Source organism: Rattus norvegicus, chromosome 10 (assembly GCF_036323735.1).
Source record: "Rattus norvegicus strain BN/NHsdMcwi chromosome 10, GRCr8, whole genome shotgun sequence".
Taxonomy (NCBI): Eukaryota; Metazoa; Chordata; class Mammalia; order Rodentia; family Muridae; genus Rattus; species Rattus norvegicus.
In genome coordinates, this window is record NC_086028.1 from 94,923,888 (window position 1) to 94,937,396 (window position 13,509).

The 13,509-nt window shown below is 47.0% G+C and overlaps 2 protein-coding genes across 14 annotated transcripts in view; one reads left to right on the forward strand and one right to left on the reverse strand.

Moving 5' to 3' along the window:
- Arsg (arylsulfatase G) overlaps positions 1–13,509 on the forward strand; it is a 150,928-nt gene that overhangs the window by 11,794 nt on the left and 125,625 nt on the right. For all 7 annotated transcript variants that reach the window (XR_005489859.2, XM_063269225.1, XM_039086177.2 and 4 more), the window contains exon 2: positions 833–1,136. The gene's annotated coding sequence lies outside the window, so the exon portion shown is untranslated. The remainder of the gene's footprint in view (positions 1–832; positions 1,137–13,509) is intronic.
- Slc16a6 (solute carrier family 16, member 6) overlaps positions 1–13,509 on the reverse strand; it is a 23,103-nt gene continuing 9,594 nt past the window's right edge. For all 7 annotated transcript variants that reach the window (NM_001415132.1, NM_198760.2, NM_001415133.1 and 4 more), the window contains 5 exon segments: positions 1–2,516; positions 3,723–4,535; positions 7,544–7,672; positions 9,034–9,177; positions 13,146–13,384. In NM_001415132.1, the coding sequence (NP_001402061.1) occupies positions 2,266–2,516; positions 3,723–4,535; positions 7,544–7,672; positions 9,034–9,177; positions 13,146–13,377 (1,569 nt within the window). In that variant the 5' untranslated portion in view covers positions 13,378–13,384 and the 3' untranslated portion in view covers positions 1–2,265.

Genomic DNA, 13,509 nt, shown 5'->3' on the forward strand with positions numbered 1-13,509 from the left:
TTAAATAAAAAGCCACAAATTTATTGTAAATCTAGAAGTACCAGAACGTCACTCATACAGATCAGCGATCCTGTGGTGGTTTTCGTTTTTGTTTTCCCCACCCTTCCCAACATTGGCACCCCTGATTGTTGACAGACTGAAAAGGACACACGTTTTCCTGTCTCATGCAGTAGACGAGAGCAGACCCCTCAGAAACCAGTTATAAATATTAAACCATCTCGAACATTCGTAGTACAAAATCGCTTGTAAAGTGCTAAAGTCAGATAACACCTGCAAACCGACCCTCGAGCCTAGAGCATTTATTTCTCGGGGGCAGCCCCACAGAGCTTGCCACATCCATCTCATTTCACTCGAGTCTGCTCTTTCGGACAGACACGTTGTCTTCCAGTCACTCGCCCTCCCCCAAGTTTTACAGATTGTCCTACTAGTTCTATGGCTGATAAGATGCTGTATTAAACGTGGCGGGTGGTGACGCACCTCACCACTTCCGTCTCAGTGCAGAGAAGAGATTCAAGCTTGTGTGTACCTGTAACCGGACTAGGCTTGTTCTACGTTTCCCCCTGAGTTGTCCTTAACAGGAAAGATGAGGAAAGGTCAAGAAGCGAGCGTCGACCACCCTGTCGGGGAGACGCTGTCAAACAGGTGAGGAAGCAGCCCCCCTCATCCTCACCCTACCCCCTTTACAGAGAACTGCTAGAGTGCAGAACATTATAGACACATGTAGTTTAACTCACTGACAGCAGTGACCAGGTACCCATGGCAACTTAGGGCGACCAAGTTCTACAGAAGATGTAAACTGCAACTTGTAACGTCTGAGTGTCTCCCATTTCAGGCGCAATGAAGAAATGCTTCCGCAGTTACAGATCGAACAACAATTAACAACAACGATGACAACGACAGCAGACAAGCCACTGGAAATGTTCTAACAATTCAATGAAGTAGAATTCTGACCGAAGAAGAGCCTCAAGTATTCTTAGCGGACAATGCAGAAGCAGAGGCCATTTGCCTCCTGTTGTCCCCCCTCCAAATAGCACAACGTTGCCTTTAACAACCCCCGGAGAATCGTTACAACCTGGGCTGCGGAAATCGAGACCCGAGAAAGCTCTCCGAAGCAGTTACGGAGCTGCAGAACAGAGGTAAAAATATGTTGTGTGTATCTCAGATCGCCTTTTCTTTATTTTGATTATTAGCTTTTCTTTTTTACATTTAAATATTCTGTGTATGTGTGTGTGGCCGCCTGCGTGTCCTAGCATATGTGTGGAGGTCAGAGGACAACTCCCGGAAGTTGGTTCTCTTCCTTCCGTGTGGTTCCTAGGAACTGAACTCAGGTCATCGGACTTGGTAGCAAGCACCTTTACCTACTGAGCCATCTCGCCGGCCCTTTCATTTGATTGCTTTAATCGTCCTAGAATAACTTAAAAATAAATAGTGGTTTAAATTAGAGACACAACAGTCATTTATTTCTTGTATTATGAAATACGAAGTAGGAAATACGAAGACAATCCCACATGTCTACTGAAACTCTTGTGGTGATAACGATTGGCCGTGAAGAACGGCAGTGATCCTGTTTATGAAGTTCAAGTTGTCATACGTGCTTAATTTGTTTTTTTTGCATATTAATCAAATGCTCGGCCTTAAAAGCACTGCTTTCTTTGCATGCGGTGTTTAGAAAACTCAGAGGCCACAATCCGTCAATGTAAACTTACTAAGATTACTTATCTTTTTCAAATCGTTTAAAAACGATTCACCTCTTATTTCTGAAGATTAGCAACATCTTTAATGGTTCAAGATTGTATGTGTGTGTGTGGTTTTTTGTTTGTTTTTTTTTTCCTTTTTTTTTTTTTTTTCTTTTTTTTTGGTCTTTTTAGAATGGCTGATTCACCCCTGTGACTTGGGCTGGATGTCACTTTATGAAATGGTAGTTTGTCACAGGGGTGAGTGCTGTTAACAGCAGCAGTCCTTTGTCAGTTCGTGGTACTGCTTTCTTGTTGGCATGTCCACCAGGTCTTTTCCTGCTCATCTCTGTATTGCTACCGAATAGGACTGGATGCCTGTATGGAGAGTGTTTGGTTGTTTTGGTTTTGGCTTAAAGAACAAGCAAAAGGGACTGAGGGGAGGGGACAGCTGCCGGTTCTGCTGTCCCACAGGCATTCCCTTCATGCAGATTCGAAGGTGTGGTCTAGTGGTTGGCGCCTGCCCCTCCCAGTATCCCCAGGGGCTCCGTTACCCAGGCGACATAGAAGCTACCACCTGAAAAAAAACGCGTCACACGGGATCCATTTTCATATGAGCCCTGGGCTCACATTTCCCAAGATCCATTTCCAGAAAGTCTTCCGGTATGTCCTGTAACGCCTTCCCGCGATGCCCGTCTGTCTGGTTTTCACCTGAGTGAGGATTCTGGCACAGGCCCTTTTTACAGGGCCTTACCAGGGCGAGGCACACCGCAGCCAGTGCCATGCCGGCTGCACAGGAGTAGAAGGCCCTGCTGTAGATCTTGCTCTGGTCAACCAGCAGGCCTGGAAGAAAGCGGGCATCGACACCGTTAGTGACGTCACCGCCACGCACGCCCTCACGCCTGGGCTCCCATCCAACCCAAAACTACAGTAGCCCAGGCTGCCCTGAAGCTCCCTATGTTGCTCAACCCCACACAGCCGTTTGCCAGTCTCCACCTCCCAGATGCCGGGATTATAGGCACGGACCACCACGCCCACTAGCTTCCTTCTTTGATTTTAATTTTTCTGAAGGAAACATAGCCAAAGGCAGAAAGCTGCTGGGCTGGAGAGAGAAACGAAGCACACAGCACACTTAGCACCCGACAAAAGCGAGTTTTAAGTTACTGACTAGCTCTTCGCGGGTGAAGTCCATCCTACTGAGAATCAAAAAGGCAGAACTCTTAGATGCCCATTATTTTTTTTTTACTCCCCCCCATGCCCATTATTTTTAACAAGCTAGTATTCTTATTTATTTATTATTTCAGTTTTTCAAGATAGTTTCTCTGTGTAGCCCTGGCTGTCCTAGAACTCGCTCTGTAGACCAGGCTGGCCCGGAACTTACAGAGAACCACCTGTCTGCCTCCCGAGATTAAAGTCGTGCATCACCACCTCTGGCTTAACAAGCTTGCGTTTGTAACAGAAAGAGGGGATATTGCTATTTTTTACTTCAGGAGTCTTTTTTTTTTTTTTTGGTTCTTTTTTTTTCGGAGCTGGGGACCGAACCCAGGGCCTTGTGCTTCCTAGGTAAGCGCTCTACCACTGAGCTAAATCCCCAGCCCCACTTCAGGAGTCTTTTAATGAGCACAGTTTCTAATTCATTTTTCTGAGACGGAGTCTCACTATGTACTCTGGCTTGGTTGGGACTTACTACATTAGGCCAGGTTGGCCTTGAACTCCCAGGGATCTGCTTGCCTCTGCCTCAGGAATGCTGGCATCACAGGTGTGTGCTACCGAGGCTGGCTTTAACCACGGCAAGTGCGAGGACATACCACAGCCAGTCATGATCCGACCCTAGTGCAAAGGACCATTCTGCACTAACCAGCGAAACCGTGGAGACGACTCAGTGAGTAGAGGCGCTTGCTGCCAAGCCCGACGGTCTGAGTTCAATCCCTGGGACCCGCATGGCTGAAGGAGAAAACCGACTCCCTCCAAGTTGTCCTCTGACCTCTATGTGCATACCGTAACACATGCCACACCCACTAATGGACAAGGAGAAAAGCAGATAATCACCTGCCAGGGGCGGTCCCGCAAGCCCTGAAATGCTCTGAATGAAGACATAGACTCCTGCGGCAGATGACATCTTCTCGATCCCAACGACATCATCCTCAGCCAACAAGGGGATGTGGGTCCCTCCTATGGTCCCAACCATACTGCCAAAGAACACACTACACAGCATGAGGCCCCAGAACTCGGTGGCAAAGGTGAAGGCGAACAGAGACACCGTCAGTAAAATGACGCATATGAGCTCGATGTAGATCTTGCGAATGGGCTCTCTGTTGAGGACAAGCCCCATCCCGATCCTCCCGAACACTTCCGCAATGGCCATCGTGGACAGTAAGAATGCAGCGCGGTCAGGGTGGATGCCTAGACTGATACCCAGAGGGATGATGTACAGGGAAGGCGCGAAGAAGCCCAGGGTGGCGAAGAGGCCGAACAGCGTGTAACAGATGAAGCTTCTGTCTTTCAAGATGGAGAAGTCCAGCAACGGAGCTCTCTTCTGGCTGTGCTTGGGGCCGACCACCAGGGTCTGCTGCTGTTCCACCCTGACTTCCTGCTCTCTTTTAGCTTCACTAGGCACATTTTTGGGTGAGGTAGTCAGCTCGACCCCTGAGTCGATGGAGTCGATTGAGGTCCGTGTTTTCTCGTTTTCAAGCATGTACTGAACTTCTCTGCGGGGCTCCAGAGGGATCGCTTTCGGTGAGCCTGGCCCTTTGATGATAATCGGCCTTAGCAAGGCGCCACAGACCATGACATTCAGCTGCAGCAGGCCCACGAAGAGAAGGCTGTATCTCCAGCCGATGTGCTCCTTCAGGGCCGTGATAGCTTGAAGACACACAGAAGCAAAGGGAAAAAAAAAAATCCAAGGTCAAAAAACCAGACTCCGGATCCAGCAAGCACTAGCCAGGAGAAATGTGGATGGAGTTTTAGTAATACGTTCTGCTCAACGTTAGGGTGAATGCAGACATTCTAGGACTATATTTTAGGTGGGGCACAGGGAGGGGAGTGAATAAACATGTACTTGCATGGTGGAGGCCAGAGGTCAATGCTGGGTGTCTTTCTTAAGACTGTCCTGTCTTGTTTTGAATGGAGTTGGTGGGGATTGAATTTAAGGCTTTTCTGCCACAGAGCTGCAGCCCCAGCCTCTTCCTCACTGAATCTGGAATTGGCAAGACCGGCTGGTCTCCGGGATCCACCTCTCCATCTCCAGCCCCCTAGTACTGGGGATAGGCATGTGCTACTGTGAGCTTCTCACACGACTGCTGGGATCCAAACTCAGGGCCTCATGCTTGTGCTGTGTCTCCCCACCCCTATATTCTGGCTCCTGGTGCACCTTATAAGTGAATAAAAAAAATGTGCACACTTATTGTTATATATGCTATGAAAAAACTGTCAGTCCAGCTTTCCAAAAGAGCTTTGGGCAGGGGTTTTTTTCCAGGCAGAAGCCCAAGAGGGAAGACTTGTCTGTCACCCACATTCAGGCTCAACCAACAATAGCCCACAGGCCAAATCTGACCCAGTGGATAAAAGTGGACTGGGACTGAACCATGTCTGTGCGTTCACAGAGTCTGCAGATGCTTCTGTGCTGAGAGGGCAGAACTGAGTAGTTCTAACACACACACACGCACGCACACACACGCACACACAATTCCCAAAGCTGAAAGCATCCCCAGGGCTGAGGACATATTGGTGGGTAGAGCACCTGCCCGCAGGAAGCTCTGGATACCAGGAGGCTCAGATACCATGATAATATAATAAATATTATTTTATTACTATTTGACCTCTTATAAAAATGATTTACCTAACTCTAAACTATCACTGTGCAACCTACGCATCCAATCTTTGTAATGGAAAGTGACCGAAAAGTCAAACGAGAAGCAGTTGCTTAAGATCCTCACCACGAAGCCTGCCTGCTTTTCCGAGTTCTAAAGTATAGCGTCTCCCCTTGCCTGCTTCTTTCTTTGGACACCAAGCAAAGTCCTAAGCGTGTCTGCTCCGACAGCCTGGGCTTTCTCACTGTGTCCCAAGGACTGTCCACCCATTTTACAGAGGCTCGCAGGTCTCCCTCGTGAATCCCAACTCGAGACACGCACTTCCTGCTTCTTTCAGCGTTAAATGATACGGCGCTCCAGTTTCTACCTGGGTATGTCCTTAGCAACCTGGGATCTCGCCTCTCTCGCAAGTGAACCCAGGGCAGACGCTGCCGACCAGAAGCAGCTCAGAGAGATGGTCAAAGACAGCAAGGGTCTCCATCACTAACAGTAAAACTATATACTTCACCTCCTTTAAAAAAAAACCACTTTACTTGAGATATTATTTATTTTTATTTTATGTGTAGGAGAGTGTCTGTCTCAATGTGTATGTATGCAGCCACATGTATGCAGCACCCTCAGAGATTAGAAGAGAATTGCAGCTCCTGCAGGGCTGGAAAAACACTTGGTTGTGAGCCAGCATGGGGATTGCAGGCGCCAGGAATTAAACGAGGGTCTTCTGTAGGGGCAGTCGGCACTCTTACCCACAGCCAGCTGTCCAGCGCCTCATAAAACACTTCCTAAGTATGAACCAAGCGCCAGGAATGGTGCTCAGTACCAGCTGGGTAGTAACTCATGGTTCACGGACTCCTTCTCAATGTCAAGATTTTATTTTATTTTTTTTAAGAAATGGAGAGATGCGCAAGGCCCTGGGTTCGGTCCTCAGCTCCGAAAAAAAAGAAAAAAAAAAAAAAGAAATGGAGTGATGGCTCTGGGGTTAAGAGCACTGACTGCTCTTCCAGAGATCCTGAGTTCAAATCCCAGCAACCACATGGTGGCTCACAACCATCTGTCATGGTATCTGATGCCCTCTTCTAGTGTGTCTGAAGACAGCTACAGTGTACTCATGTATAATAAATAAATCTTAAAAAAAAAGAGAGAGAAAGAAATGGAAACAAACAGAGGGAGTGAATGGCAGCCTTATGCTCAGCCCTCACCCAAATACAACAGTTAACCCCCCCCCTCTCTCTTCTGTGTACACGCACATACATGTACATGTGTGTGAACACACAATTATCTGGACCACCTGAGTAGCCTCAGATACTATAATACTTAACTCCTAATCACTTCTATTCCCAACCTTGCAACCCACTGATGCATTCGTCAGGAAAGGGCATCGGGCTGGGATGCAGCTCAGTGGTAGAATTTGCAGGTTGGCAAAAGGGGAGGGCGGGGCAGGGAACCCAGGAAGACAGGAGGAGGAAAGAAGGGATGAGTCTGGAAGGTTGTCTACACACTACTTTCCTTTTCTTGTGTCTCATGTATTAATGTTACGTTGGGGAAATAAACCAGGGGAAAAGCATTGCTGTGAGATTAGTCATACGCACACAGGAACACTGGTTTCACGTGTTGGCATAACACGTCTACTCCGAATGTAGCTCTTTTGGAAAGGAAGGGATATTAATGCCAACAGTCCATATTCTTAAATGCTTTAAGGGATTATTTTTTTTTCCCATGTTTCAAGAAAGCCTTACCGGGGCTGGGGATTTAGCTCAGTGGTAGAGCGCTTACCTAGGAAGCACAAGGCCCTGGGTTCGGTCCCCAGCTCCGAAAAAAAGAACCAAAAAAAAAAAAAAAAAAGAAAGAAAGCCTTACCACTGACCATGTACCCGTCATGGACTAAGATTAAAAAGGTGTGAATGCCTATAATTGGGGAGAAGGAGGATATCCTAAAAATGGGCTGAAGAAAGAGCCTGTGGCATCTCATTACAAGCCACCCACGTAGTTGGCCCAAGTTAGTACAGCCATAGCACCAGACTGGCTTTCCCAGTCCCTACCTAACAAGACGTGTCACTCACATACCTGGTGCGAAAGCAAACATCGCAAAGCACTCTCCCGTAGAAGCAACCGCAGTGACCATCGAACGCCTTTTGTCAAAGTACTGCGACAGAATGGTCACAGTCGGGAGGAAACTAAAGCAGTACCCCAAACCTGTGGGCGAAAATCAAAAGGGCCGGTGAGAATCATACACGGTCTGCGCCCGGATGGCACGGTTAGAGTAAAGTTCCAGGAGTCAAGCCAAACATTCTGCAGGAAAGAAAAGGGATTTCACCCCCAGCCAGAGGGTTGTGGGTGTGGCTCAGATGATAGCCTCTGTGTGTGTGTGTGTGTGTGTGTGTGTGTGTGTGTGTGTGTGTGTGTCTAGCATGCACAAAGCCCTGAGTTCAGTCCCCAGGTACCACAAGAAATCGGGTATGGTAGTACATACCTATAACCCCAGCACTCAGGAAGGTCGGGAGTTCAAGGGTACCTTTGGCTACCCCACAGACCTTTGGAGGCTAGCCTGGGATACGTGAAATTGTTGCAACCATAGATAAATAAACAAAGAAACACAGCCACAGTCATGCAGGGAGCTGAGACATAAGAACTGAGAACTGTTCTCCAGAACTCCCCAAATTTATACAATTCACAGTAGGATAAATTATCCAAAGTAATTTTTGTGCAATGTTTGTATGGGGAAAAGTTCTTTCTCTTTTATTTTTTTTTTTGAGATGATGCGTAACTCAGGCTAGGCTCACACTCATGATCTCCCTGCCTGAGCCTAATCCTTCCCTGAGGTTACAGGCACGTGTCATCTGGTCTGGTCGCCTAAAGCTTTCGAAGTGTGCAGAGGTCTACACAAAATGTAAAGCATGAGAATTGGGCACACACACATATATATCACCTACCATTGATGTCTTCTCAGACACCCCCAAGAGCAAGTCCAGCATACTATTTCCCCTTACAGCAACCAGGGTGCTCAGCCCCTGATCTGGGAAATGCTGGCATTAAGAACTTAAGTCTTGGGCTGGAGAGATGGCTCGGTAGTTAAGAGCACTGACTGCTCTTCCAGAGGTCCTAAGTTCAAATCCCATCAACCGCATGGTGGCTCACAACCATCTGTAACGGGATCTGATGCCCTCTTCTGGTGTGTCTGAAGACAGCTACAGTGTTCTCATATATAATAAATAAATAAATCTTGAAAAAAAAAAGAACTTAAGTCTTATGTTGTGCAAATGATGTATTCCAGCTTCGAACTAGAGCGGAGGAAAAATCCTAAGTAAAAAAAAAAATTTTTTTTTCCTCCCTAACAAAACAAAAGCTCTTGGATGTTTGAGAATGTATTTTTACATGGGGACCGTATTGATCCGAACCACCCAGTCCAAAACCACTTTTCGGACATAATTAACTTGAAAGAAAAAAGAAAAGTGGGGGGAGGGGGGAAGAAATATAATCTGGGTTTCGTTTCATCCCGCCCTTCTTCACGTGGTGCACGCATGCCCACAACGTGTTAGCCGAGGAGAGGCACTCACCAGAGACGATCCCTATGGAGATGTACATCTGGTAGACCCTCTGGGAGAAGGAGGCAGCAATCATTCCCACGCTGATGAGGAGCCCCCCTCCCATCACTACCAGCCGATGTCCGAAGCGGTTGGTCAGGATTGTGGAGAGGGGAGCTGTGAGGGGAAGGAACAGAAAAAGACCTGTGACCTTGGGTTTCTGCGCCGGTTTCAGGGTGACTCCTTCCCGCACTTGAACTTGAACTCGTATCATGGGGTGATGTAAGAACCTGGTGTGTTTCCTGCAGTGGCTGCTGGTCGGGCCAGAGGTCATTTTAGCATTTGTTCAGATTCAGAATGCAAAGAGCAGGTCCTGGTGGCTCAAGAGTGCAGTCTCAGCTACTTAAGAAGCTGAGGCCGGAGGATTGCAAGTTCAAGGCTGTCCTGGGCCAAACCTTAACAAGAAGGCGGGGTTGCAGCTCATGGGGTGAGCAGTCGCTACCACTAGCCAGACCCTAGGTTCAATCCCCCAGTACTTTAATGATAAAACAGCAAGAGGAAAGCAAGGGCCTGGGGTACAGCTCAGGGTAGAGCTTGCCCAGTGAGCAAGACCTTAGATTCCGGCATCTGTGAGGGCGGGTATATGAAACACACTTTTGGGTGAACCGTCTTTGCTCAATACAGAGATCTCCAGCGTACACTGGCTCTCCTCAGGATTACTTTCCTAATGACTGTTTTTATTTTCTGTCTTCACTGCTTTGGAGTCTTTTAAAAGAACCCGTTGGTGGCCAGAGTCTCCCTAGTTTCATTGGACTGTCCGAAAAATAATGCAGGGTCAAAATACAACGCATTCTCAGGCATATTCAGTTAAAAGACAATAGCCAGGGATGGCTGACTTGGGGCAGTGAGGAATCTTAGTCTGTTTGGCTTCCAAACACTCTGTCCCCAGGGACACTGAAATCTAGCAAATTCTTTCCTACTCACATTCGACTCTACGCTGGCTGGAGTACACTGAGATAAGAGAACCGATCAGAGTTGGGTCAAAGAGGAACACACTAGACAGAAGGGGAGAGGAGGGGTGGGGAGGGAAGGCATTCTGTTGGAATCAACAGACAAGTTACTGTTAGTTTTCATTATGTAAGCTTATATATATATATATTTTTTTTTTTCGGAGTTGGGGACCGAACCCAGGGGCTTATATATTTTTAACTTCTAAAATTGCATGTATGGCCAGGTGGTGCCACCGTGGAGCATGCCTTTAGTCCTAGCACTCAGGGGGCAGGGACAGGGGCAGGGGCAGGGGCAGGGGCAGGGGCAGAGGCAGAGGCAGGCAGATCTCTAAGTTCAAAGACAGGCTGGTTTATATATTGAGTTTCAGAACAGCCAGAACTACTACAGAGAAACCCTGTCTCAAACAAACAAACACACAAATTACATGCATGCAGTATGTATGTATTCATATGCATATGTTTACAGATGTGTGTATGTGTCTATGTCTGTGTGTATGCATGTGTATGCATGTGTATACATGAGGGTATGTGTGTATACATATGCATATGTGTATATGTATGTATATGTGTATGTGTATGTATGCATGTGTGTATAGTGTATGTATATGTGTATGTATGCATGCACATGTGTGTATGTGTGTATATGTATGCATGTGCCTATATCTGTGTGTATGCATGTGTATACATGAGTATATGTATGTATATACATAATGCATATGTGTATATGTATGTGTGAGTATACATGCACATGTGTGTATGTGTGTATATGTATGCATGTGCCTATATCTGTGTGTATGCATGTGTATACATGAGAGTGTATGTATGTATATACATAATGCGTATGTGTATATGTATGTGTGAGTATGTATGCATGTGTGTATATGTGTTTGTGTGTATGTATGCATGCACATGTGTGTATGCATGTATATGTATGCGTGTGTCTATGTCTGTGTATGCATGTGTATACATGAGGTATGTGTGTGTATACATATGCATATGTGTATATGTATGTGTGAGTTTATATTATGTATGTATATATATGTGTGTGTATGCACGTATATGTATGCATGTGTCTGTGTGTGTGGTGTGTATGTGTATGTATATGTATGTGGGAGCACTAGTGGGAGCTAGAGGACAATGTTTGGGAATTGTTCCTCTGCTACTAACACATGGGTCTCAGAGATCAAAAGCAGACCAACAGCTTGGCCTCGAGCACCTGCAAGCTTGTATTGACTGTAGCTGCTGATGTGAGCGCTGCTACACAGTGAGATCCTGTCTCGAAACCCAACGGGATGGAGCAGCCTTTTAGGAGATTCTATGGCTAACATGAACTACACTTAGAGGGTAGCTCTAACTCACGGATGATGTTGCATGACAGGGCATGAGTCAGGGACGTTTAAGGGCAGCCGAGCTGGCTTCTTGAGGTGAGCGCAGCATCCCGGCCTGTCAGGAAAGCCTTGGGGGTTACCCCTCACAGGCAGGTGAGCACGAGACAGTACCACCCATGTTCAAATCAGACCCGCGTGGAAGCGAGTGAGTTAAAAATGGCAGGCAGCAGCCTCCCACCGCATCTTATTTTATGCTACTGGATCTGACAGCGCTGTGCTTCGAGGAATCAGGAACGTGTTTTGGGGAATCAGGTGACGGGATTCAGTGTCTCCTCAGGATAATATCTATAATTTTACAAGTGGGAATATAGCTTGGTGGTCTATGATTGTTATATGTGTTCATGCCTGGCGTGCATGAAGCTTGAGATTTAGTTTGTAGAAGCTGGAAAACGAGGAAAAGAAATACATGAACCATGACCTTATAGGGAATGTTTCTGGGGCTCCCTGCTCCATGAGGAGACCCAAATCCATGGGTGCCGAGGTTCCTATGCTGACACAGCATTTGCATATAAACCCTACACATGTTCTATACACTTACATCCTCTCTAGACCATTTACGATCCAAAATGAAGGCAACAGCATGCAAGCGGTTGTTACACCATGCTTACTGTGGAGTAAGGACTCTCACAAGGAAGATGTTTGGATGTGTTAACCACGGTAGACCTGGCACTGGTCAGTGGCCCCACTCAGCCTGGCTGGTTGAATCTGTAAGTGAAGAACCCTGAGGTATCGGGCCAACTGTCTCCCCTTACCCACCCCATCGCACCTTCTCCTCGAGTCCACACTGAAATGTTTTTATTCTGTTTCTCCAGCATGTCTCTATGAGCCCAGAGCCTTAGCATGCTAAATGAGTTTCTTTTTCTTTAAATAAAAACTCAGAGGAGCTAGAGAGGTGGCTGAGAGATTAAAAGCACTCGACTGCCCTTCCACAGGACCTGGTTCAACTCCCAGCACCGACTCAACAAATCAAAACCGTCTCCTCTATAACTCCAGATCCAGGGAATCCTATATCATCTTCTGGCCTCCTTTTGGCCCAGGCACACCACTGGTGCAAAGTTATACATGCAGGGAAAGCATTCTTAATCATTAGGAAGAAAGAAAGAAAGGAACGCTTCATGAATTTGCATGCTATCCTTGCTTAGCGGCCATGCTGACTCCGTGTGGCGCCATCTCTAGTGCATGTGCAGTCAAAGTTAGTACCTAGGGCTTTTGGGTGTTCTTTCTCAGCCAGTGGCTGTGTCCTTGCAGGACTGGAATTTACCACTGTCTTCGAAATGTTCTACAGGACACAAGCACCATGCACGCCATATGTATCTCCCTTCTTCCTTCTCCGTGGTGCTGGGAATAACCTGGGGCCTTACAGGTGCCAGGCAAGCATTCTCCCACTGAGCTACCTCCCAAGCTGCAGTCAGTGTGTGTCTAAATCGTGTGTTGGACTACAGACACTACATCTGGCAACCGTGGCTTTTTCTTCACTGCCTCCTAATTCTTGCTGGTCCCCAGCCAGCTAAAAGCCACATTCTTTAACTGATGCTAGACAGTCCAACAGGGCCTACGATAGGACGCGTCACAGATCCGCCCGACGACTGTCAGGCAGGCTGGTGGATTAAAAGGATCAGGTGCGTAGGCTGAGATTGTACTGAGGAGTATACTGGCATGTAAATGTTAACTCGGACACACACACACACACACACACACACACACACACACACACACACACACACATGGCTATTGCCCACATACTCACCTGTGAATGTCATTATGAATACGCATATCGATATTATCCATGAGATCTTGCTGTTAGATTCGTCAAAACTGTCCATCAAGTCATTGAAGAAGACACCAAACGACTTAATGACGCCATAGGTAAAGACTTCAATGAAGAAAAAGGAAGCAGCTACCACCCAGCCCCATCCTCCGTCAGGCACTTGGGTATACACATTGGCCCTGGAACAAAGCTTCGAGTTCTTCTGGGTCATTCTTGATCTGCAATAGAAACACGAGAAAGAGAATTCAGACTAGTAATATCAGGGTTGATTGTTTTCCTGCCTTCTCTTCATCCCTGTCTCTTTTGTGAGGTGGGGGTGGGGTTCATATAGCCCAGGCTGGCC